Source organism: Corvus hawaiiensis, chromosome 7, assembly GCF_020740725.1.
Source record: "Corvus hawaiiensis isolate bCorHaw1 chromosome 7, bCorHaw1.pri.cur, whole genome shotgun sequence".
Lineage (NCBI taxonomy): Eukaryota > Metazoa > Chordata > Aves > Passeriformes > Corvidae > Corvus > Corvus hawaiiensis.
In genome coordinates, this window is record NC_063219.1 from 38,696,310 (window position 1) to 38,722,251 (window position 25,942).

At 47.3% G+C, this 25,942-nt stretch overlaps 1 protein-coding gene across 2 annotated transcripts in view; it reads left to right on the forward strand.

Moving 5' to 3' along the window:
- The window catches only part of KIF5C (kinesin family member 5C), a 66,412-nt gene that overhangs the window by 497 nt on the left and 39,973 nt on the right, over positions 1 to 25,942 (forward strand). For both annotated transcript variants that reach the window (XM_048309112.1, XM_048309113.1), the window contains exons 2-3: positions 19,246 to 19,336; positions 23,437 to 23,510. In XM_048309112.1, coding sequence (XP_048165069.1) covers positions 19,246 to 19,336; positions 23,437 to 23,510 — 165 coding nt within the window. The remainder of the gene's footprint in view (positions 1 to 19,245; positions 19,337 to 23,436; positions 23,511 to 25,942) is intronic.

Consider the following 25,942-nt stretch of genomic DNA (forward strand, 5'->3'; position numbering starts at 1 on the left):
GGGGGAGCCGCGGGCTCGGGCGCTGATGTCATGCCGGGGACTGGGCATGCTCGACTGGGGCGGCCGCCCGCGCCTCCGCCGCGCCCCTGCGGCAGCCGCCGGCACCGAAGTTATCCCGGGGCCGGGAGCCGCATCCCGGGAGCCGCAATCCCGGGATCCCCATCCCCGGCAGCGCCCCGCGGCCGCACGGCAGCCCCGCAGAGCGGGCGGTACCCGCAGAGCGGCGGCGGGACCGCGCCGGGCAGCGCTGCGGGATGCGACCCAAGTTTGGGGCTTTTTCCGCGTTTAAAACGCTAAAATGAAGCCAAATCGCCCCCAGCCCGCAGCAGCCGCACGCCCGGCCCTGCGCGGCCCCCGCGCTCTGCCGGGGCTCGGCTGCTCCAGAGGTTTAGTGGGAACAAAGGGTCGGGATGTGGCTGATCCCAGGGCTCAGCGTAGCCCAGCATCTTCCCTCTCCCTCTCCCAGCGCGGGTCCCTCGGAGGGGCCGCGCTCAGAGCCCCCGGTGCCGCTTTGGGTGGGGGTTCATGGGCGCTGCTGGGGGCCTGAACGCAGATTTTTGGTTTCGTGTCCGGCCAGCCTGAGCTGTGGTGCTTTAGTTCCGATTTTGGTCATCTGTGGTTAAACCAGTAACGTGCTCCGTATGATGATAAAGAGACCCTAAAACTAATGGTCAGCACAACTCCTTGGACGGTTTGTTAAAATTCTTACCAAAACCTTGAGGTCATCAGAAACTTCCCTCCTGAAAGTTGCCGAACAGTTGCAAGGGAAAAAATTGGTGAATTACGAACATACACAGTTATTTTTTTAATATTAAATGCCCTCTGTCCTGCCAAATTAATTGTCTTTCTGTGAAGGTTAAAGCGGTGGCACCCCCAGCAGCCTGTTAACAATAGAATAATCAAATTGGTTATCAATCTTGGCCAGCAGCAGAGGGCTGGATTTGGCCAACAAATATTGGGAGGGAAAATGTATCTGTACCATTGGATGTTTAAGAAACCAATGTCAGCACGGTCCCCTCCCCCCCCAATAAATAAACCCTCAGACATGTTAAAAGCAGATTAAAATACAGCTCCTGTAAATCCTTTAACAGCGCTGTGTTTTGAAGAGGAGTTCAAAATTCTCTTTTCCCACTCCTGATGTGTCTTTGTCTGTAAAGTATCTGTTGTCTGGGAAAACAGTAGCTGTGATGCTTTGGGCAAGGTTTTTGTATCTTGCAGGTGAGAGTAATTCCTTTGGTGGGGGTAAAAAAAAGGAAAAAACAACAGCAACTTTTAATTTCCTTCCATGGAAGTTAAAAAAAAATAGAGAGAAGCAAGGAAAGTGCACGTATTGATTTTCATGGATATTTATTTTACGTGGATATTCAGGTTGGCAGCTCATTTTGGGGCGTTATTTGCTATCTTGAAAACCAAGTCAGAAGCTTAGAGTTTGCCTTCCCTTCTTAAGGCAAAAATTGTAATTATTTAGGATTTTAATCATCTCAGCTAATGCAATATGTCCTCAAATCCAGCTTCTGTTTCCCAAGGAGGAGCCATCAGCTGGAGTTCTGGGGGAATAGCTGTAGTTTGGCTGAGTGGAAGGGAGCATAAAAACCTTCCCATATTCTTTGTCCTCTTTATTTGCAGCCCTGAGCTCGCTGGGCTCTGGTGTAGCTCAATCCCCAGTGAATCCCACTGCAGCAGGAGTGGGAAGCGCTGCTGGATTTTATTATTTTTATTATTTTTATTATTATTTTATTGGTTTAGAGTGGCTGCTTTGCTCCAACAAATAACGCCTGGCAGGGGCAAGGAAGGAATCCTGATCCGTGGGAAGGCACCACCAGAGCAGACTTCCTTCTAGGAAAAGCAGGATTTCAGTCTTCACAAGCTCTTAGGAGCAAAAATAAACCAGGACCAACCACTTTTTTTGTGTTTTACTATAGCATTTGAAAACACTGCAATGCAGCTTTTATTTTTGATCCGTGGATTGGAAAGAGAAGGGTTCTGTTAAGATTTAAGAAACCAGACACAACTATCAGCTTCCCCCCAGAGGAATTATGTCACCACGTAAGAAAAAAATAAAATATAACTGATTCAAGGGAACCATCTATTTTTTCTTCTTTTTTTTTTCTAACTAGTAAGTCTGAATAAATTTATTTCTTCCCAGTAAACACGGGGGAAAAAGCTTTCTTCCTGAGTTTCCCACTGTCATCTCCTGTTACACTTCCCTGGGGCCTTGGGCAAAGAAATTGCAGATCATGACTTGGTGTTTGTGGGAAGGAGCGGCCAAGAGGGAAAGTTTAACCACTTAGGCTGAGTTTCCCTGGGCTGGGACTGGGGTTGTGTGGGTCAGAGCTGCTCCTCAGGGAAGCCCCGGGGCAGTGTCCTGACTCTATTCCGACGGGATAAATCCCTGGGAGTTGGGATTTGTTTTGTTCTCTGTTTATTTGCTGTTTCCCGCCCATCTCCGGGCTCGTGGAGGATGAGAACGTCTTACCTTGACTTTTCCTTTGCTTAAATCAGACAAAACCCTCCATGCTTCCGTTCTTGCCAGAGAGTTTAAAGCACAAAAAGCCTTTTAGGTGAATCTCCCCTCTCAGCAGGGCAGGAAAAGGGGATGGGGGATGAATCCAGGGCTTTATTCTGTGGTTGGCTGCCCAGGAGTCTCACCAGGCTGCAGCTTCATTTTCTCTCCCTGCTCCTCTGCAGCCTCAAGGTGACTCTCTGATTGATTGTGTTGGCTGACATACCTAAAAATGCATTTTTCTAGCTGGCTTCCTGCTCGTGGGAGAGCGTGGAGCTCTTTGCTGGGCTGGCAAAGGGAGGCAGCTCCCGGTGTGTGCTCGTGTCCTGTTCCTCTGGGTGCTTTTATTCCTGGGCATCTGGGAAGGGAGGATGCACAGAGCCTCAGCACCTGCTGGGATGCTCGCTGGTTTAGGTTTGTGGCAGAGAATCCTGCCAGCCAGCCCTGGTGTAAAATATTTAGGAATTTAGTTGTGGAGGGGTTGTTGTTTTCAGCCCCTTTATTTTTTGTCTGGAGCAGCCGCTTCCTTTGAGCGCGGGGCTGTTCCCAGGCTGGTGGCTCAGGAAAACATCTCCTGTTAGGAAGCTGAACATCCAAAAGGCAGCTCGGGAACCTCATGTTGTTCCCAGGAAGGGATAAAAGGCTCTTCATTGTGGCTGTCAGCTGCCTTTGGCGCTGCGGCGGGAGGGATTTGTAAAGCCCGGCTTAGCAGGAGCTGCTGAGCTCTGCAGTCCCCGCGTGCTGCCCGTGTCAGGCTCAGGCACAGCCTCCCCCTTCCCCTCTCTGCCCATCCCGGGGGGCTCCAGCCCCTGGGAAATCCAGGAGGCCTCCGGGATCAGTGGGAGGATCCCCCAGGATTGTGCTTTACTCACACGGGGGAGATTCTGTTGTCTCATCCGTGAAATATTCCACTTAAATAACTAACGTGCCTTAAAGCAAGCAAAACCATCACCTGATGCCCTGCCACTCTGCCGTGGTCACTGCTGTTCTGCAGTGTCATATTCCATGAGAGGAATTCCTGTGCAGGGCTGAGAGTTGGATCATCTCTGTGGGTCCCTTCCAGCTCAGAATATTCTGTGAGAGAAAGGAAAACAAAGATTGATGGCTGATTCCTTTCTGAGCAGTGCTGTGGTTTTGTTTTCTTTTCTTTTTTTAATACTTTGTGCTGTAAGTGCATTTTGGGATGTCTTGTGGAGAGATTCTCACTTATTTTCATCCCTAAAATATTTGGATATGCTTTATCTTTTGTTCCATGTATACCAGTGAAGTCAGCAGAGTTTGTGCTAGTGAAGAGCACGTTCCAAAATCCCTCCTGTACAGAGATCTCTGAGTGCTGTTAAACAGTTGTCACTCTGTGGGTAAAACAGATTAAAAAAATAAAAAAAAACAAAAATCCTTGGGATAACAGATAAATGGTGAGTTTAAAAGAAATAAAAATTTAAAAACTGCCCTGTGCTGCTGGGGTTGTTTTTTTTGGTGCAGCTTTTCCCAAAAGCCAAGCGTCCATCTCGACCCCCGAACGCACATCCCCTGTGCCTGTGGAGGGTTTGTTCCTACAAGTGACTTGTGCAAAAAGCTCCTTCTGGATGAGATTGGGAGGCTGTGGCCCCAGGGCTGTCAGTGGATTGTGGGGTGCTGTTCTCCTGGCAGATCCCATGTTCTGCAGAGCTGCTCCTTGCTTTGCCTCCCAGCATCTCCGGTGTTTTCCAGCTCCTCTTTTCCGGTGAGGACCGAGTGAGTTTTGGCTGAAAGCTTCTGAGAAGGACTTTTGGGATACGAATACCTGGCTGAGCATGGAATTCCTGGGGAATTGGTGTCTTCAGACAGCTGACAAACACTTTGTGGGAGCTGTTTGTTTCAGAAATGTCCCCCCCCCTTCCTGCACACCCCAGGATTTTCCTGCAGCCTGGAATAATGTCTGGACCCCGCTGCCTTTCCCCATTCCGTGGAGGAGCTGAGCCACACTGTGCTGTGCTCATCCCCTGTGGCTCTGGTGCTTTCAGGTCAGACTATTTCCAGAGCTCTGGCTCTGGCTTTTTGCTTTGGGCTGACGTTGCTCCATAGGTACCTCGGGAAGAACCAGAAGCCTGTGGATCACGTTGCTGCTCATTTGGGAAAGAGCAAACACAGGGTGATCCCACTGGATCTGGATGAATTTTCTGTTCCCTGCAGAAGAAACGATTTCATTTCCCGAAGAACTGGTGTGGCCATTCAGGGAGCTGCTCCCAAGCTTGATATTTGCAGATATTTAAAGAGTGGCTGTTTTTTTAAGGCAGTTCCTGTGCTCCACACTTATTTTCGGGAGCTTGTGTGGAATATTAGAATCAGGGGCCTGATGAGATGACTGAGGAGGGGTTTGGGTCTGTTTTTACAGTGTGTTGGGACAGGATGGAACTGTTCTGGTGCTGATTATCAAGAAACACATTTATTTCTTGTGGCAGTGAGACTCCCAGAAAGCACCGAAGCAGGTGTGCAATATTACCCTGCCACAGTGGCAATGGAAAAAATCTGTGTTGATGAGGATTTCTCCAGATATTCTCCTTTTCCACCATGCCTTTGTCTAATCCCAGAACCACAGGTTATTGGGATGAGTGGCAGCCAGTTCAGCTCCTGGGATTCTGTTGGAATTGACTCAATTTTGTGAGGTGTTCCCAAGACAGGGATACTTCACAAAAAGGTTCAAAGCGAAATCCTTGGCTGCCTGGCCCATTCTTGCCAGGTTTAAGCCACTTCTGAGTGGTTCGGGGCAGGGGGTTGTTTGATTCTCCTCTGAATCCTCAGCTGTTTTCCTTCTGGAATGGACATTCCTGCTCTTCCAGGCTTGTCTGTAAGTGCTGAACTGGGGGCAGGTGATCCAGCACAGGTCAATGTGTGTTTTATGGGTGAAGCTGCCCTTGTGTTTGCTTTTCTGTTTTCTAAAAGAGCGGTGAGAACTCAGGTGTGAAAATGGCTTCTATTTATTGATGGTGCTGCTAGAAAGATGATTTACTCAAAATAAAAAGCATATTTCCTCGCCCCGGTAATTTCCCTTTTGTGTTTTCTCGGGGCATCTTTTTTTCTCTTTTCCCAATCCCCTCTGGGCATCCTTCTCCAAACCTATCCTGTCAGAAATACAGATTCCTACTTAAACCTTCAAAACTTAAAGCACAGGCGATGGATTCCAACAAGACAAATTGTCAAACCACAGGAAAATGAAGTTTCAAGCCACTCTGTGTTGTCTTTTCCCCTCCTGCTGGATGCCTTTTTTTGGGACCAGAAGGTTTAAACATTGAGCATCATTCCCGCTTGTCCCAGTCCTTTTCCTTCCCCTGGGATGCACCAGTCAACCACTGGGGCTCGGATTTGTTTTGGCAAGTGTTGAGGCTGGTGCAGGGAGATTTGGGGTTATTTGGGGCAGTCTGGGAGCGCTTGGTGTGCTCCACTGGAGAGGATTTTTCCCGAGGCTCCCTGCCCCGAGCGTGCGGGGGAAGCTCCCGGGGGGTGACGTGCTCGCAGCTCCCTGCACTGGCTTGGGGCTTCCAACTGTGCCAGAAGAATAAAGTTGTTCAGAAAGGGAAAATTAAGGATGCAGTGCTGCTTGTAAGTCTTTAATATTGATCTGCTTTTCTCTGGGGGAGTTTCTGTGAGGAAAACAGGCTTGGGAGGAAAGATGATTTCGTTTCGTTTCTCGTGACGGTTTCAGCTTGGCTGCTGACAGCCTTGCTATTATCCTGGGTGTCCTTCCTGTTGTCGTGAAAATGACTCACTTGGGATTTGTTTTCTTCCAAAATTCCTTGTTCTGTGCTGCCTAAGGTGTCTCCAGGTATTGCCATGTATTTCTTAAAACCCCACATTTCCACCTCAGCTTCCCTGGCTTGGGGCTGTCTGGCTGCTGAGGCATTTCTGGTTAAGTCCTGGCTGGTTTAGCTGAATGCAAAAGTGTATCTGGAATTTGGTGTGAATCTTTTCCTCAAAAGATCCCTTCTGGACAGGGGGATTTGCTTGTGGCTTGTTTTATTTTTCTTAACATCTGCAGGGGTGTTCTTGTGTTTGTTTTTGTTGGGTTTTTCAACTCCCAAATACTCCCAACTCCTCCCAAATACTCTCAGGCTCTTTATTTTCCCTCTTTTGCTTGATTTGGTGTTGCTGCAACCTTTTAAAACCCAGGTGTGCAGACAGAGAAGTGGTTTGGAGCTGCTCAGTAATTGTTTGACACTTTGGATTTAGCTGAGGTGTTGCCAATGTTTGTTTTTCCAGCTCCCCTGGAAGGTACACGTGGGATAATGGCGCTTGTTTGTGGTTTGTGAACTTAATTCAGTTTTATTGGATTTTGGAGTGTGAAAACATTGCATATTTATATAATCCCAGCAAAACAAAGCAAGCACAGCAGCAAAAATTTGCCTCAAAATATCCAAAATGGGATCCTTCACGGCCTTAAAGGTGTGGAGTCACAGGCATGGCATTGCTGATGGATTCCTGCTTTTATTCATCCATTTCTACAGATTTATGGCCTCTTTGGTTCTTGGCTTTTTATGGGAAGTGCTTGTAATTGTCATCAGATTCCCATTAAAATATCAATAATTGGTCACAGAACAGCTTCAGAAAATGCCTATTTCCCAACTGTGAGACTGAGTCTCACTAACACCAGGAATGTGGGATTTTTTTTTTCCCCCATGAGAAATGAGTATCCAGAGACAAAAACTTAAATATTTAATAGTAGTCTTTGCTAAAAGTGATTAATTCTTTCAGTGCCTCTCTCTCTCTTTCTCTGCTGAGAGAATTCCTTTTTTCACTACCTAGTTATGATGATGGACAGGAGATGCTCTTGGATGGTGTAAAAATCTTTCTCCTGGCTCAGGGAATGGAGTGAACCTTGAAAAGCTGGGGTGGTTTTGAAGCTGCTGTAGAACATTTCTCTTCCACGAGGAGGATTTGATACCGAAACCACATTTTGTTACACGTTCAACGACCCCAAAGGCCTCCAACACCTTTTGGCAGTACAAAATATTCCCAAATTTGCTGAGATCCTGTTCCTATGGCAGCATTTTCCAGTCAGCAAAAGATGTTGTGGCAGCTCCTGAGCTGAAGACCTGTGCTTCTGAGGGGTGGAAGTTGAATTTCAAAAGTCACACTGATACCCAGGAATCATCCTGGCTACTAAATTATTCCCCCACTTAGCAAAGGCTGAGCAGGAGAGCGTTCTCTGGATTGGGGTAACTGGGTTAGGGAGTATTTTTAGCCGAGCTGTTACCAGAAGTCAGGTTTTTCTGCAGCTGTAATCTCTTTTCTGCCTGCACAGCCCTCCTGCACTGCTCCATGCTCTGTATTTAGGCCAGCAGGGAGATGGGGGCAATGCTGCTACTTCTCACAGGGCTTGGTCCTGTGGTTCACTGGGTAAGGATCTGTGCCCTTTTTTGTTCCTGCACCCCCCTGTCATATCCATCCTCTACCTCTCTCTCCCTTTACATCTCCTTTTATTTTGCATTTCTATTCTCCCTCTCTCCTTTATTACTTCTCCTCCCCTCTCCCCTTTTATCTTGCATTTTGCTTGGTTTTCTCCTCTCAGGACCTCTCCCTATGCTTTTTGTATTTTCTTCCCGCTTTCTGGCTCACCCATAAATACCCAGTGGAAAACTGCTGTCACTTGGCTTGATTATTTCTCACTTTATGGTATCTCTCACAATTTAACTTCAAAGCAAAACAGTTCAGCGCTGCAAACGTATCTTAAAAGCAGAGTTAATCTCACTACATGGGAGCATGTGCAGGAACATTTTCCTGGAGAAAAATGTTTGCTTATGTTGGTGATAGAGGATTTATTCTCTCCGTGGCTTGCTTTGTGTGCGGCCCAGATTTTCTGAGTATTGTGGAGTAAACTCAGCCATAAACTTCAAACAAAGCTGTTGCCAGCACAAAAAACTTATTTATGTGCCTTGTGTGATGCTGGAGCTGTGGGGCTGTGCAGGAGGAAGGTGGGAATGCTGGGGGGAAATGGGAGCCCCTGAGGTGGTTTTATGGCTGGGTGTGTGCCAGAACGGGTCAGAGCGAATCACTAAATACGGGATTCGTGTTTTCCTTAAAATGAACCATTCTTTGTTGTTCTGTAGTAAATCCATGTGCTATTTCACCAAAAGCAGTGCTAGATAAACATAGAATTGCTCCTGGTGCTGCTGTTAATCCATTATCCTCAGCAGAGCTTGGATTTGGGCTGTTTGGGATGCAAACTTTGTATGGAACTGAAAAAAACTGGATTTGACTTCCCAGTGACCTCAAACATCGGCTCCCTGTTTGTGCAGTGGAAATACTCCTTGCTTTTCTCTGATCTGTTGTAGGTTTGGAGGTTTGAATTCCAGATATTTCAGATTTTTGGGACTGTGAGAGCTGCTTGTGCACGCTTCAGGCTGGTGTTGAGAAAGTCATTTGGGGTTCTCTGCAAGGTGAGAGCCCGAAAGCTGCAGCAGCCGTGGTGCTGCCAGTGGAGGTGGGAATTCAGAGCAAATTGTCCTGTCCTGGAGTGGTGGAGAGAGGCACCTGCAGTGCTTGGGACCTGGAGCCCCTTGTTGGTGTGTTGGTTTTTGTTTGGTTTGGTTTTTTTCCCTTAAAACATTACCAAATGCTGAGGGGGGCTGGAGGCTGAAGTCCTGCAGAACGGCTTGTGGCTTATCAGGAAGAGCAAGTGCTTATGTTAATCAAAAAAAAAAGGTTATTAAATCATCCTGTTAATGATTATTTGCACCCAGTTAATGATGATTTGCACCTCCTTATCCCCTGCTAGTTGCCAGCCCAGTGTCTTGCAGGTTTGGCTTTGTTTCTGCTGTAGAAAAATCAGAATAAGAGGCAGGGTTTACATAAGAGCCAGCAGGTGCTGTGTTTACAGGGCTGTCATTTTACAGGTCGTGGTGCTTCCCTCCTCTTCCCTGTCCTGGTGTGTCAGGAAGCAGCGGCAGAGCTTTCACTCATGGCTGGAAGAGTTTAACAGGATCAGAGCCTCTGGAGCTGGGAGGGAACGGGGCTGCTCTCTGCTCTGGGAAAAGTGCTCAGGGAACGCACTGCTAAAGCTGCTGATGGAATTACTGCCAGATAATTCCGGCCTGTTTGGGGATAATTTAGCAGAAAGTGGGGCTGCTCTGCTGATCTCATTGCTGTGCTGTAGGAGATGAGCTCTCTGCAGGCTGTAATGCCTTGCTTGCTGCAGGGAGAGCACAGGAAGGGTTATGAGCCAGAGAATCTGTTCTTGCTCATAAAAAGCCCCCCAAAAAATTACCAAAGAAAGTCCAAGCAGCTCTTTGTCCTTACTGAGTTCCCAGGAGGGGGGTGTGTTTTGTGTGTGTATTTTACCAGCTCAGAAATACCACTTTCCTTCACATTCCTGCTGTGAGGGTTTGGGCTGCAGTTGCTGTAGTAACACATCCAGCACCCTTTGCCAGCTGTCCAGGGAAGCACAAGGTGTGTCACCACCCATGCCTCAGGGTGGGACAAGCTGATGGAGATGTTCTTCCCACCAAATGCAGAGCCAGCTGCAATTCCCCTTAAATTTTGATTTAGATTTAAACAAATCTGAATTTCTTGATGCTTGACTTTATTTATCAGCAGTGGATTAATTTACCAAATTATTAAATATTCTGCTTTCCTCCTGGTAACTGGTGCAGAAATGGAGGAAGCAGCAATTCTGGTTTGTAACATTTTTGTGATGACTTTTTGGTCTCTGCTTGTCTAATTGCCTGATACAATTTTATTAACAGGGATAGGATTGCTGAGTGTCACCAAACCAAGCACTGCAGTCATCATAGCCCTGCTCCCACAAATGCAAATGTTTTCCAAACAGCATTGGGGGGGGTCTCTGCTTAGCAGTTTCCTATTTAAGCTTTCCTAGACCCTGCTACATCAGGGAAAGAATCCTTATTTTTTAAAAATTTTACTAAAATTTGTAGTTTTGTTACCATTACCTGCTCCCCAACTGCTTGTTCTTGAGGGGGATTGGAGGGTTGGTGCCAAAATGGTGAGATTTGGACATTTTGAGTAAAACTCAGAGTTCTGCTTTTTGGATTTTCTCCAGATAATGAGGGATAGAAGGAAATCGGGCAAAAAGCAGAAGCTGTTTGGAAGGTGATGGGTGGGAATGAGCAAGTTCCTCTTTCCACAGGGGTTATGGATGAGAGGAACTGGAGCTGAGGCTCCGAGGACTGGGGTGGTGCGTGGCCCAAAGGGGAGCTGTGTCCTCTGTCCTCCATCCCACCCCTCCAAAACTGGGGGTAGGGAAGGAGCAGAAGAAACTGGGCAAAGAGATAAGAATTGGAAGGTAAAAGAAACCAGTGGAATGCTGTTAGAGGGAAGAGAGCTCAGTGATTTTATAGTGGGGATCAAACACTGTGCGAAGCACTGACGTTCCTGTGCATTCCTTCCTGGAAGAGCTGATCTTCCTCCGTGTTCTTATGGAATGAGGTTTCAGCAGGTGTTTCAGCTGTGGCATGGGGTTTTAGGAGATATTTCAGCTGTGGCATGGGGTTTCAGCAGGTGTTTCAGCTGTGGCTTGGCCCTGGCAGGGCTGGCTCTGCCCCGGTGCCACGGAGCCAGAGCAGTGGGAGGTGTGAATGCCCCTGCAGATGGATCCCTCTGCTCCATCCCTGCTGGAAGAGGTCTGTTGCTGGGAGCAGCTGCTCTGCAGGGTAATTGCTGTGCCTGTGGAGGCTGTGCCACCCTCCAATCGTGGCTATTCCCGCAGTCCTTGGGATGCAGAGCCGAGTTTTTCCAAGGGATGCAGGTCAAGGCTACGATACTACAAACCAGGTGATGCTGGGCTAGCTGCACATCAGTTCTGTCTGTAGACAAAATCATGCCCAGCACTGTGGTGCCTGCTGCCCTTCCAGCCCTTTGGAGTATCTACCCTTTTCCATGGAAAAGGTGCAGGGAAGCGCAGAACTCCTGGTCCTGTCATTCTCCTTCCGTGATTCTCTGCCGTGTTTTCAGTTCGTGAGGTTTTAGTGTGGTCGGAGGCTGGAGCAGGGCGGGGAGAATGTTTCTGTTCCATCCCGGGCTTTTGCAATCCTGCTGCAGCATCAGATCTGTAAACATTCCAGCTTCCAGCACTGCTGGCATTTAGCTCCTCGGTTTGCAAGTGAGGAAGGGAATTTAAGTTGTTGTCACTGGTCTCCAGTGGATCAGGAGCACACCCGACCAGCGGGGAACCAAGGGATTATTCCCTGAGCTCTGGGGTGTGGTTGCTCTGTTAAATCGTGGATGCTGGAATCTTCTTCTCTCCTGGAGTTGGGAATACTCGAGATTTGCAGTTCTGGAGGGCAGAGGAGAATGATCTGCCTGCAGCGGTGCTGCTGGTGGTGATGGGATGAGAACAAAGCTCTCTGGTGAGGGACTGTGTCCTTGTCCTGATGTCCTGAGGTGTTTTGGCCTCTCACAGGTGGAGGTCTGGGGGGCAGAGATGTGCCCGGGGGCTCACTGCTGTCATGATCAAGGCCCTCCAGGAATTCCTCCCTCAGGATTCAGCCACACACTAAATTAGGCTCTGAACCGGTGCACCCCAGAGCAAATGTGACAGTGGGAGCTCAGGAAATGCTTTCTTTGCAGGGAGGTGCAGGGATCCCCCTTGTCTCCCTCTGCCACCCTGCCAGGATGCCCCGTGACCAGGATTGTTCCCTGATCCCCCTCCATCCTGGCTCTTGCTGACAGGGAAGCTGCTCCAGGGGCCAGAGGTGCCCTGTGGAGCCGCTGTGACCTCTCCTGCCCCGGGCTGGATTTGACTCCACGCTCAGGATCCCATTACAAATCTCCTGAGCCACCCCGTGGCCCCATAAATCTGCCAGTGCTAGGTTTAACAAAGTGGAGATTAACACAGCACTGCCATGGCACAACTGGGATGGAGTTCTGGCTTCTGGAGGTGCAGCTGAAGGTCCTTGGGGCTTTCACCAAAACTGCTTTGTTTGGAAATTTCCACCTGTTCCACTTTGTTTTGGAATATCCTAAACCCTGCTCCACCCATGGGTTATCCCTGCCCCTGAGGTGGCCTTGTCTGACCCCTCCTCCAGTGCTGCTCCAGGAGCTGCCTGAGGATGGGTTTTATTTTCTGGCTGTGAAATTTTGGTTTTGTTCAAAGGAAATCATGACGTTCTCTGAATAACAGTAAAACCCCAGTAGTTTAAAATTGGCTTCGAAGTGTTGGATGTTTACGAAATGGACAATCGTGGAATTTAGGCTGGAGAAGACCTTTAAGATCGAGTCCAGCCTTTCCCCAGCACTGCCAAGGCCACCACTGACCTGTGTCCCCAAGTGCCACATCCACATGGATTTTAAATCCCTCCAGGAATGGGGACTCCACCACTTTCCTGATCACTTGGTCACCCTTTCTGGGAAGAAACTTTTCCTAATATCCACTGTTCTCTTTTCATTCTCAACTGCTCCTAAAATCAGGAGACTTTTAGTTAGAGGGGTCTCAGGCCTCGTGAATTATGGCATCTTTTTTTTTCTTTTCTTCTACAGATAACATTTTTTCTGCCTTTTCTCTCTAAACTGTTAATTAAACAAAAGAAATGACCAAATTCTCTTCTCCCACTGCTGTAAGGAAGTAGGGTAGGTTAGCTGAAATGCTGGAGCCTGGTGAAAACTGGAGAAAATTTGGATGATTTTGAGTCTGGCAGTGACTTGGTTGCACCAGTGCGAGTCAATAATAGTGAGAGAGCTGCTACTCTGAGTATTGCTGTGTCAGAACTATGCAAAAATGTTGCTCAAGAGGGTTTTTTAGTAGCTGCCTTTGTTTCGGGGCATCTTTGTACTTCCGATTCCTTTTTGGAAGAGTCTGTTTTCCAGGTCGTGCATCAAGGTGGAAGAACAGCTTTAAAATATTCCCCAAGGTCTGATTTCCTGAATTGCAGAGCTACACCAAAATGAAATGATGTTTTCTGGGGGGGGGGGGATTTGTTGCAAGGAATTAAAGGTTCTTTTCTGCTGGCACTGAGAGCTGAAAGTGGATCACTGGCCACGAGCCAAACTCCATCAGCTCCACAGAAATATTCATGAGATAAATCAATAATTAAGCCCCCTCTGCAAAAGTAATGCTGGGTTTGACTCCAGTTGCTCTGTGGTGCCTGTTCAGACAGGGCTGCTTGGTTTCATTTATTTTCCAAATGAGTTTTAGGAATTTTATCAAGATTTAAGGATTTTTGGGGTTTTTTTTGATGCTTCAGTTTGACTCTGTAGTGTATTCAGGTTATTCTGAATAAATTTCCTTATTCTTTTTTCACCCAGGGATTCTGAATTTTCACCCACTGGGTGATTTGCTGCTGTTCCAATGTTTTTGTAGGGCAAGCTGACACAAAAAATGGATGGGGATGGCAGCAGCATTTCCTCAGTCAGTACAGCTGAATTTTGCTGTTTCTCTAACATGCTTTTATTTTCCCCATTTGTTTTCAACCGTGTTTTCAATTCTCAGTAGAGATAAATGGCTTCAGGAGAATGGGATGGACCCTGTTTATTTCTTGGGCTTCATCAGCAAAACAGCAACAGCCTTGTAGCTGCAGCATCCCTGTGACTTGTGGGGAAAAGAACCCCTTCAATCTAAAAAGTTCTCTGCAATTCCAGGGGGAATTTGCAGGGCCAGCCATTTATCCAGTTGGGAATGGAGATAGCATTCAGCAAATGTGGCCTCTCCGTTTTCAAAGGGAGGGAAGGCTTTAATTCCTGCTCTGGAGGCTGGAGGGAAGGAATGTGTTTTGTTCCACCTTCTGAGGGAGAGGCTCCATGCTGGGTGGGAAGTGCTTCGACTCACCAATCCCATTGCCACCCGTGAGGGTTTGCTTTGATAAGATTCTGTCTTCCAGGCCTGCAATTATCCATCTTTTATTTACAAACCCTCTCCTACAAGAGCACTCAGGGTACTGAAAACTATCTGGGAGATAATTCTCCATTAATTAAGCTCCTGCACGTCACGTGGCTCCGTTACCTGTGCTGGCAGTGGTGCCGTGTGAGGTGCCATAAATCCTCCCTGAAATCATCCCAATAAAACTGCCTGGCCTGAGCATGGAGCCAGGGTGACAGTGACAGGGGTCCAGCACAGCCAGGCTTTGCCAAGGGATTCAGAGCTGGGTGATTTGGCACTTTGGTTTGTGCAGTTTCCCTGAGTGGTTGCATGACTCAGGCAGCCTGTTCAGGGGGTAAAGGGGGTGCTTTTATTTCACCAGGTGAGGGGGAAAAGAACCCTCCCACTCCCTTCCCAAACCCCCTGGCACCACAGGCAGCGTGGACACAGGGACCTTGTGACCTGCAGCCCCACTCAGGTGGCTGGTCTTTAGACCCCTGTGAAGTCCCTCACCTGGAAAAAGAGTTAGGAAGGAATTTGGGGAGAGGATAGGACTGTGCTGGTGGAGTGTGGGGCATGGCCAGACAAGCACAGTGAGCAGCTTAGAGCTGGGGCTTTTGTCCCTTCATCCCATGTTGTTTCCTTCTCAAATCACCCCCATCTCTCCCTGTTCTTGCCTGGTCATCCTCTAATCTTGTGTAATCCTGAAATGGGTCAGAGCATCCCACACCAGTTTGGGGTGAAGGGACCTTAAAGCCCCTCCAGTGCCACCCCCTGCCATGGGCAGGGACACCTTCCACCATCCCAGGCTGCTCCAAGCCCTGTCCAGCCCGGCTTTGGGCACTGCCAGGGATCCAGGGGCAGCCACAGCTGCTCTGAGAAACTTCTCAGGGTCCCCCTCTCCTGCCTCTGTGGTTTTGTGCTCTTGTGTGTGACCTGTGAGAATCTCTAATTTTGGGGGGTGGTTTCGGGCTAAAATCCCTCATCATACTCAAATGCCTCCTCCCAGCCCCCCAAATTCAAAGAAATCCAGGATTTTGTTGTCTTCCTGCTTCCTTTCTACTCAAGCACTTGGGAATTCTGTTCTGAGCCATCTTACCTTGCCCATGGTTTTTATAAGGGTTTTTTTTTGGGGGGGGATGGATCTGGGAGTGGATTCAGATGCCTGAAGGGGAGGTGTCATCTCCCTTCACATCACAACCTGCACACCCAGGGCTGGAGTCCACCCTGAGGATCGCAGGGGATTAATCATGGAATTCCATTAGGGCTTCTCACCCTTAGCAGGCAGCTCTGAGCTTTCCTCATTTCCTCTCTCTAGGGAATTTGGGGGAGTTGAGGTTTATTTATTTATTTTATTAAACCAGGAAATGTATTTGGTTATCTTTAATTTCTTTAATTGAGACTGCATTAGCTTCTGGCAACAGTGCTGCTCTGAGGGTAAATTTGGCATTTATGGTGAAGATCCTTTTTGTGGTTGTGAAATCCTCTTCTTCTTTTTTTTAAAATGCCTTTTAACTCAATAGGAAACTAGAGAAGTGCAATAATAATTGTCAATATGTCTGAACAGAATTTCTGGTGCTGTCCAGGGGCCAGAGCAGAATCTCTCTGGCTGTCAATGCAACTCCAGCAGGAATTGTGTGGGTGGATCAGAGCACTTATCCCAGCCATTATGCAGCAGTGGCACAAGTTAATGGAACAGATTGTCAGGGGGACTGTAGGAAGGAAGGGAGATGTGATTTATGGATGGGAGATAATAACCTGCATGTAATGAGAAAGTTTGGAAAATAATACACGAGGTGCACAGATGAAACGGTTGGCATCGCTCAGAAAATAACATTTTATTTCTGGCTGCTTGTTGCTTCCTTGAATTATACCTCTTGATTTTGGTGTTTAATGCAGGATGAGTTACATTTGGTAAAACGAAATGAATGCAGTTATGTCACTTCTGAAGGTGACAGCGGGGAGAAAAGGGAACACGCTGAAAATCGGGATATTCGTGGTTGCTCATGCTGCCTTCTGGTTTGGGGCAAACCCTTTGGATCTGGAGGGTGTTGCCTCTGTAGGGTGGATGTGGCTTTTGTTATCTTTGGGGAAAACCTCTCGAAATTCAGGAGATCATAAGAAGAACACAAAAGACCCCCAAAAACCAAAAAAACCCCAAAACAAAACCAAACCAAACAAACAGGAAAACCCCCATCCCAAACATAAAAACCTGGGGCTGTGTGGATGTGGCAGCGAGGAGCTGGTGGCACAGGAGGAAGGCTCAGGAAGCTCGAGTGGGGTGACACAGGAAGAGCCCAACATCTTCCCAACATCAGAGATCCAGCCAGGAACTCCTGAACAAAGAATGAGATCCATGTGGGTTTGAAGCACAAAACCCACCCCCCAAAGCCCTACAACTGCTCTCATTTTGTGCAGTCAGTGAAGATGCTCTGTGATCCCCCACATTCCTTTATTTCCTTCAGATATCAGTGATGGCTTTTCCAGCCTTTCAGCTTCCCAAACAAAACTCCTGAAAGGAGGAAACCTGACCTGTGGAGCACTTTTAGGAGTTGCTGCTTTGCCCTTGGAGCTTTTCAGCCCGGCAGATAAATCCCACTCGCAGGCAGTGCCTCTTCCAGCTGCGTGGAGCACAGTTATTATGGAATTACTCTTTTTTCAGGCTCTCTGACATTCCAGGCATGGAATGCTCCATGGAAGGGCTGGATTGATGGCACCAGAGCTGTGTTTGCCTTGGTGGGATGAGGCACTGACAGCTCTCTGAGCCTCAACTCGAGCATGAAGGGAATAAATGGGATAAGTGAATATTTGAGGTTGTGGGATTTTTTGGCTTTGTTGCCTGGAGCTTGGGATGAGCAAAATTGGGGTAAGGGGGTAAAATTCCATTTGGGAAATGGTTCTGGAATATTCCTAGCAGGGCAGGGCAGCTCATGCTGGGAGTGCAGAGCTTTGGCTGGCTGGGAGCATCCCAGTGTGGGGAGCTGTGAGGAAACAGAGTGTGGGGTAGGTACTGGCTGGTCTCCCCACTTTCCTGGGAATGGGGGAAATCTGGGATCGGGAGTCGCCTCTCCAGGCTTGTGTCTTACAAGGGGCTGCGTGGGTGGCCCCACACCCAGGAATTACCCACTAAACCACTCAGAAATTGCCTTCTCATCCTGGAACTCCAAAACCCCGGGATGGAGCAGCAACACACACTTCAGGCAAACCCCTCCCTGCCTCCTTTTCCCCCGAGCTGAAGGAGCAGGTGAGTGGAAGCTCCTGATCTGCTCCCTTGAAGTCGAATCAAAGCGTGACAAAAATGGTTAATTGAGCGGAGCGTTGGAGCAGCTGCTGCTGCGAGTGGCACCGGTGGCACCTCCCTCAGCTGAGCATGGCACCGGGTACCAGCCACCTCCTCAGCTTTGAAGGCCTCCTCAGTGGTGTCTTGGAGAAGGGGGAACACCGGGAGCTTTGATGGGAGATGAGAAGGATGTCGCTTTCGATAGAGGATTCGTGTTTTAAATGCGGTGTGCAGCTGGGGGAGCAGAGCTCTGTCTGAAGGGGCCTTTGAAGTGTCACACGAGGCTGTTTTTAGGGGTGGTGATGCGTGTTTGGCTTGTGAGCAATTACGGTTCTTGCAAAGAGGGATCAAGGCTTTCTGAGAGCGCGGGTTGTGCTGCGCCGCGAATCCGTGTGGGAATGTCACTCCTGGTGTCACTTGGGAATCGGGGAGCTCGGCGTGGCACCAGTCCCGCTCCAGATGTCACTGCGGGGCGCCTCCCACACAGCGTCAGGTGATTTGTTGGTGCTGAGGATGAAAATCACAACCTTTTCTGAATATGATACAAGTTTAGGGTGACATAACTGTGATGGGCTGCCTGCTTTGGCTCCAAGCTGTGCTTTTGGTGACACATTTGCATGTTTAGCATAGGGATGAAACCAGTAGGGTACTGGGACCGTACTGGGACCGTTCTGGGTCACCTGGGCCTCAGCAGAACTCAGGACCTGCAAACTTGAGCTCAGCTCTGGGCTTTTCTCACAGCACAGCTTTCAGTGGTTTGTAGGAATGAACTGCAGAGCTTCTGCAGGTATTTACAGGGTTACTGCCCCAATAGTTACAGGGTTGTTCCCCCTATAGTTACATGACTGTTCCCCCAGTGTTTACAGGGTTATTCCCCCAGTATTTATATGGCTGTTCTCCTAATATTTACATGGCTATTGCCCCAGTGTTTACAGGGTTATTCCCCTGATATTTACAAGATTAGTCCCCCAAAATTTACTCGGCTATTCCCCTGATATTTACATGGCTATTCCCGTGATATTTATGGGATTATTCCCCCAATATTTACATGGCTATTCCCCCAGTATTTACATGGCTATTCCCCTGATATTTATGGGATTATTCCCCCATTATTTACAGGATTATTGCCCTGATAGTTACAGGATTATTCCCCCAATATTTACGGGATTATTGCCCCGATATTTACAGGATTATTCCCCCAATAGTTACAGGATTATTCCCCCAATATTTACGGGATTATTCCCCCAATATTTACAGGATTATTCCCCCAATAGTTACAGGATTATTCCCCCAATATTTACGGGATTATTCCCCCAATATTTACAGGATTATTCCCCCAATATTTACAGGATTATTCCCCCAGTTTTTACATAGCTATTTCCCCTCAATTCCCAGGAGGGGAAGGAAATATCCAGCTCCTGCTGCTTGTCTCCCCCATCCGTGGCTGCTGACCCCCATGTGAGCACACAGGGAACATATGCCACGTTTTATTTGCCAGCCATACAAAAGATGGGTTTGGAGCACCCAAAATGTCACATCTGTTCAGTCCGCAAGATATTGTCCTGTCCAGTGCACTGAATGGCTCCCTCTGTGGGAAATGCTGCATTTCAGGATGTCAGATTGGAATGATAAAGGGGTTGGAATGTTCTTTGTCTCATGGAGTTTCTCCTCTGTTTGCAGCAAGGGAAGCCCTACGTCTTTGACAGGGTGTTACCTCCTAACACAACCCAGGAACAAGTTTATAATGCCTGTGCCAAGCAGATTGTCAAAGGTAGGTGTTGTCTTTGTTTATTGTCCCTGCCTGGGGGGAGGGAAAAGGATGTCTCTGTGCCCTCAAGCTGTTTAAAGACCGGGTAATGAATGTTTGGATGTCTGAAGGGGAGTTTAGTAATTAGTAATTCCAAACATTTCCTTTTTTTAAGGGCTTGTCTGTGTGGAAAAAAGCAAAACCATCAATGCTGAAGGAATTGCAGCACAGCTGTTCCTTACTCTCTCCTTGTTATTCCACACAAACACTTGGTTTTTTGGGATATAAGGGACAAAAAGTGTGGTTTTCATGCAGTGTGAGACTGTTCAGTCCAGGATGAGTGTGGAATATCTGTATAATGGAGTGGGAGGATGGATCATTGAAGGAGAGTGGGGAAGGCCGTGGTTTGGGAGTTGCTTTGCATGCAGAGAGCTTTAATTTAAAACTGGAATGAGGACACAGATGCCTCTTGGAAAACACCCTAGTTCTTGGAACAAAACCTTCCTAAATGGTTGAAATTTTAAGATTTTCACTGCAAAATCTTTTTTTTGGGGGTGCATGTTAATCACCTGGCAAACCCCCCCAGTGCTGAAGTCACCCTCACGCTTTGTTCTGGTGCTGGATGATCCATCCATGGTCATATTCATAAAATTGTGCATATGCTGAGCTGGAAAGCACCCACAGGATCATCAGTGCAGCTCCTGGCCCTGGACAGGACACCCCAAAAGTCCCACCACGAGCCTGGGAACATTGTCCAACCATTCCTGGAGCTCAGGGCTGGATTTGTGACCACACTGCAGCATCCAGGGGTTATCAGCAGAACCCTCGTTGTTCCCTGGCCTTGTGGGGTGTCCCTGTGCCCTCCAAGGTTTTTATTTTGGTGTTTCGGGGTCCTGCTCCAAACCCTGGGAGCAGCTCTGCAGGAATTTGTTTGGCTCACTCAGAAAACCTTGAGCAGCCCAACCTGGGGCAGCCCAGGTGATGGGGGGAAGGACCAGAGGGAAAGTTATTTGGTGTTGGAGAGCAGAAATGAGTCAGAACTCGGCTGCCTCTTCTCAGAGGGGTCTGATTACAGCAGCTCTGCCCTCAGATGGGTGAGCCTTTAATAAAAACTGGATTTGTGGAGTTCAGGGATCGTTAGTTCAGGTTGCTGACACACCACTGCACTGCCTGGAAGTTTGGGGAGCTGTTTCAATCCTACAGGGTGTGCTGCTGGTGAATTTGTGGAGGGCCTTTATATCCCCTTTGGAAGTTGGTTTTCCTCCAAAAATGGTGAGAGAAATAAAATCCTTTGCGAGAGGAATTGGGAAGAACTGAATCACTGACTGAATTGTCTTTATGAACCAAAGAGAAAGGCAAATGCTTCCCAAATTCCGTTTGAAAATAGCACTCAAATGTATTTTCCATGTGGGTTGATTTGGACTTCCCAGGTATTTTGAAAGGCAAGGTTGGTGAGGGGAAGGTTTGGAAGAAAAGGAGAGAGAAATGGGGGGAAAAGAGAGAAGGAGAGAACAAGGAAGGTGAAGGATGGGAAGGAGAGGGGGAAGAGGAGAGGGCAAGACAGGGAGGGAGGGAGAGCACAGCAGCCCTGGAGTGAAGCTCCAGAGCTCTGGACTTAGATTTCCTTCCATTTAATCTCCATTTTAAAGCCTAATAAAGTGCAGGCTGTGAAAAGTTCCTGATGGGCTGCATTCCCTGTCATTTCCTGCATGGAAAGGGGGGCTGAGTGTGGCACAACTCGGGGCACCGTGTGAATGAATCCCTGAGGGTTTTCCAGGCAGCTTCCCAAGGTTCCTGTTTGCTCTCTGGTTTCACTGCGCTCCCATGGAATGGCTGATGGCTCCACTGTGATTCCTGCCATCCCAGAAAATGCCTGCTGGCCCTGGAGCAGTGCTTGGAATAACTATATTGACAATCAGAATGACCCAAACGAGGGGGTTTTTACCAAACAAGGCCTGGGATTAGGTTTGAGCAAACAGCTCCATCCCTGCCCAAGTGTTTCACATTCCTGACGTGAGAAACATGGGGAACAGGGAGTTTTTGGGAGGAGGAAGGGACTCCTGAGGGCCAAAGTGCCAGCAGTGGAAATGTGTGTGGAATCACCAGTGGGGATTGCTTCTTTTTAACCAAAGCTCCCAAATAGCCCCAAATCTGCCAGGGGACAACAGGGTGTGATTGCCACCACTTCTGCTTTGCTTCCTATTGCTCTCTGTTGCCCAAAAACCCAGTTTTTATCTCCTGAATCCACCCAGGTGCACGTGTGGGCCTGGATTTTGCATTTTTCCTGCAATTCCACGGAGGGGGGAATGTCTGGGAGCACTGGAGCACCTCAGTGCACGTGTGTGTGGGCCTGGGAGGAGGAGAAAATGGCTTTAAAGGATTTTTTGGGTGGTGGTGTTGCTCCCACCTGGGAGCTGAGTGACTTTTCTGGTTGTAAATATGGGGAATTGGGGAAGATGATGGGTGAAAAAGAGAAGTACAGGGCTAAAAATGTGGCTGTGGGAATGTGTTTGTTGTGTCCATCCTCAGGAAAAAAAGGCAGCAGCTGAGGGGCAGAAGGAGGATTTTGGGGAAAAACTGGGAATCACTGTGGGCCAGGAGTTGACAAAACCACTCAGACTTCCTTTTTTTCTGGGAATTACTTAAAAATCCCACCTGATCTTGGTTCAGTCCCTTTGTTAATCTGATTTTTTCCCCCTCCCTTTGGAGTTTTGTTCTTTCTGTCTGGGGCTGTTTCTCTCTGGATTCAGTGCACAGATGGCCCATAAATGACTTCAGGTGGAAAATCTTCCAACAAAAATAACCTCAATACTGACACCTCTGACTTGTTTTCACTGCAGGTGATGCAGAGGGCTATTTTTTTTCCTTAATAGGATAAGGTATTTTTTGCTAATTGAGAAGGTAAATGACTTATCTCTGCTTCCTCCAGCAAAATGCAAATATTGATGCAAATTCTGAACAATTTTCTTACATAACAGTTGATTAATCAGGTTATTTTCCCCCTTGGCTGTGAGCTCAGTTGGTACCTTGCATTTACCTGGAGATAATAACCCTTTTTTTTTTCTTTTTTTTCACTTTCTTGTTTTTAATTCAAGCTATTTAAAAAAAAAAAATCAACCAAATTTGGCAGGAAGATGAAATAGTAGTAATAAACTCCTATGGAATAGTACAACTGGATTTTTTTTATCCATCCCATAATTATTGATAATCAATTATTTTAAACTTTGTTTCCTTAAAGCAAGCAGTGTTTCTATTTTTGTGGGCAGCTGAGGATGTTAATTAAAAATGTTAATTCCAGAAGGACAGTAATTATGGCCTCTAACTTTGTCACTGTCTTTTGAGTTCAAGACTCTTTTTCTATTTTTCTACTGTATCTTATTCAATCTTCCTTCCTGTCTGGAGCACCTACATGGAGCTGCAAATAAGGGGATTATTTGTGTATTTATGTAAATGCCATCTATATGACATATCATCTATAATCTAATTAATTTCATTTTTTCCTTTGCCTAGAAACCTCTATTAATGGAGATCCAGAGGATGGGAAACATCACAAATACAATTTACAGCCCTCCCAGACTGCTGGAAGTGGGCAGTCACTGCAAAGTCAATATTTTGATATCTGAATCCAGTATCAAATGATTCATTCTGCCCTGAGAGAAGCTGGTTTTCAAATTCCTGTTCATTTGACTTTCTTCTTGCTTTGCAGACAGGCTTGGAAATTAATGAGGCCGTGAACTGTGATACAGAAGTAGGAAATAGAATGTGAATTTATAATAAGGAGTATCTGGGAATTTGTCTGATTTTCTCCAGGGTGCCTGATGGTTTTAAATGCAGTTCAGCTTTTTCTTCCCTGTGTTCCACAGATGTGTTTGGATGATATCTGATGTCCAGAGAGGTTTTTCTCCCAGGAGAGTGACAGAGATGCCAATAATTCTAAAATTCTCTAATTTAGATTTTATAACGATTTTTTGTGGCCTAAAATTATCTCAATATCTTATATTTTCCCCATTCTTTATTGCCCAAACTACTTCCTAATTCAGCTCCAACACTTTAAAGACTTAAAAAATGCTGATAATTCAGCTTGAGGATGTCATTAAAAAGTTTTGTTTTCCTTCTCCTTGCAGATGTTCTGGAAGGCTACAACGGCACAATCTTTGCTTATGGACAGACCTCATCAGGAAAAACACACACTATGGAGGTACAGGGGCAAAATCAAACCAGTTTGGGGGGAGGAGGAAAATTCCATGTGCCAATTACCTGGGCAGGGCAGATCCCTGGAGCTCTGAGCTGGGAGAAACATGGAAAAAGGGATTTGGGAATGTTCAGCTCCTCCTGCCTTCAGCAGTTCAGTCAATGTGGATTTTTTCCCAAGGTTTTTCCACAGATATCTGAGTAAATCCCAGATTTATTTGGAGCAAACGGTGAGCAGAACACATCAGGTGTGGTTTCTCCTTGTTTGTCATTACAGGAATGTTTGTGTTTTAAAGGGTTTGAGTGGGGTTTGTGAATCCACGGATGAGAGCAGCAGTAAAAGTCTGCGGAGTTCCCTGGCACTGCAGGATTAGGGAAATTCCTGCCTTGGTTCTTGGGTTTCTCATTTGCAGTCTCCTTCTGGGAATGCCCCTCTGGCATCCTGCAGCACAGACGGATGGGGTTGGAATTCTTGGAGAAGGGCACGGAATTACAGCAAATTCCAGGGGCTGAAATGCTGAGTCTGTTCATGTTCCTGCTGCTCTGAGGGTGACAGAGCAGGGCTTTTCCTGTGGTTTGGGTTTTTTTTTTTGGGTCAGGCAGAAGATATTTAGGTATTCCTGCTGAATTCCAAGGATTTCATCCTTGCATGAGGCTGCTCCTCCCCAAACTGGGTGTCTGTGGCTTGGGACATCTCAGCTCAGCAAAGCTGGGCTCTGGGGGAGTTAAAACTGAGTTTTCCTGGGTTCAGCAGCACCCCGTGGTTTTGTTCCACAATTACCACAGGTGAGCCACCAAACCTGAAGGTTAAAGGACAATGGGAGCCACGGGGCCTTGGGAAAATCGCTGCATTCCTGGAGGGTGCAATCAGTGGTGTCTAATTAAGTCTGTCCTTGAGAGGAGGGGGGGAAATCACTGGCTCAGGCCTCACAGATGGCACAATCCTTGAGTAATCCACCAGCTCTGGGTGTAATTAAATCAAAATGTCTGCAGGGCTCGAGCTGGTGCTTCCACATGGCCTGGGAAAGATCTCCTAAAGCCAATTTATATTCAGAATTCCGAGCGGCGATAAAGGAAATGACCGTGGAAAAACGGCTGTTTTCCTCCTTTAATAAAGGAAAAGCTGTCGTTTCAAAGTGGAATCAAGTCTATATTCAGCTTTAATCCCCCTCTTAGCCTTACATCCTCTTGTGAAGTTGCTAAAGTGTGTTGTGGAAGGGGGAAAAAAATAGTCTGAAGTTGAAGAAATAGTAAATCCTCTTGGAAAAGCTGTTACGGGGGATTTTCTGTGAAATGGGAAATGGGAAATGCTTCACAGTGTTGGTGTTAAGCTCCACCAGGACATGGGGCTAGAACACAGCTAGGTCAGCCTTTCTGACAGGCACAGATCTTTCTTTGCTGCCTGAATAGCAGGATAAAACTTGAAAAAACACCTTTTTTTTTTTTACCATAAATTAAATTGATGGGCTTTGACCCACAGCAGAGCTTTCAGTGCTCGGTCCCCCTAAATCGGTGTTACTGTATCAACATCCTGAATGAAACCAGCTCTGCCTCAAATGTTGCCCTTCACCTGTGGAAATTACTGTTTTTATTAAAATCTGAGCTTTAACGAGCAGAGAACTCTTTGGAGGAATTTCCCAGCTGCAGTGGCAGCAGCACCACAGTTTTCCGACCCCTTTTTCCGTGAGGTTACAGCAGAATCCATGAGAATATTTGTGGTTTCTTTCCATTTTTAATTCCAGCTTTCCAGCCCACCTTGTCCTTGTTCTTGCCTTCCTGTTTCTGGTCCCTCTCTTGCAGTGGGAGATTCCCTGCCCATGGACTGAGATGAGCTGTAAGGTCTCTTCCAACCCAAACCATTCTATACATAAAAGTGGAATCCACTTCCATCCCCTCTTGTTTGAATGTAAATCCACGGAAATTTCTACTGATTTAAACAGTGGCAGCTGTGGCTGAGTGTCCCTCACCCTTCAGGTTTTACACCTGGATTTCTCCTCTGAGCTAGAGGAGCTGTGGAAAGGAAAATACAATTACCATGGGGCTTGTGAGAATATTTAATTAAATGCATTTATTGTCACTTCCGAAAAATTTTTAAGGGATAGGTTTACCTGGTGCTGCCAGAGGTCTCTGCAGCACAAGTTGGAATCTGAAGGCTCCTCTGGCTGAGGTAAAATCCAGCTCCACCAAAACCACTGCAGGGAAGTGGCTGGAGCGTTCCTGGTTTTGTGGCTGCCTTAGGAATTCCGTGTTCTGCTGTGCTTTGGAGTGTAGGCACAGCTTGGGTTGGAGTTGAGCGCCCTGAAGGAATCCCAGCAAATCCCTGTTTATCCCAGTTTAGGAAAAGCTCCTTTCCCCTCTTAGGGAAAACTCCCTGAGCAGCAACACAGAGTTGGTTCCAGTGAGATTTTCAGGGGTTTCTCCAGGGAGAAGGGATGGAGA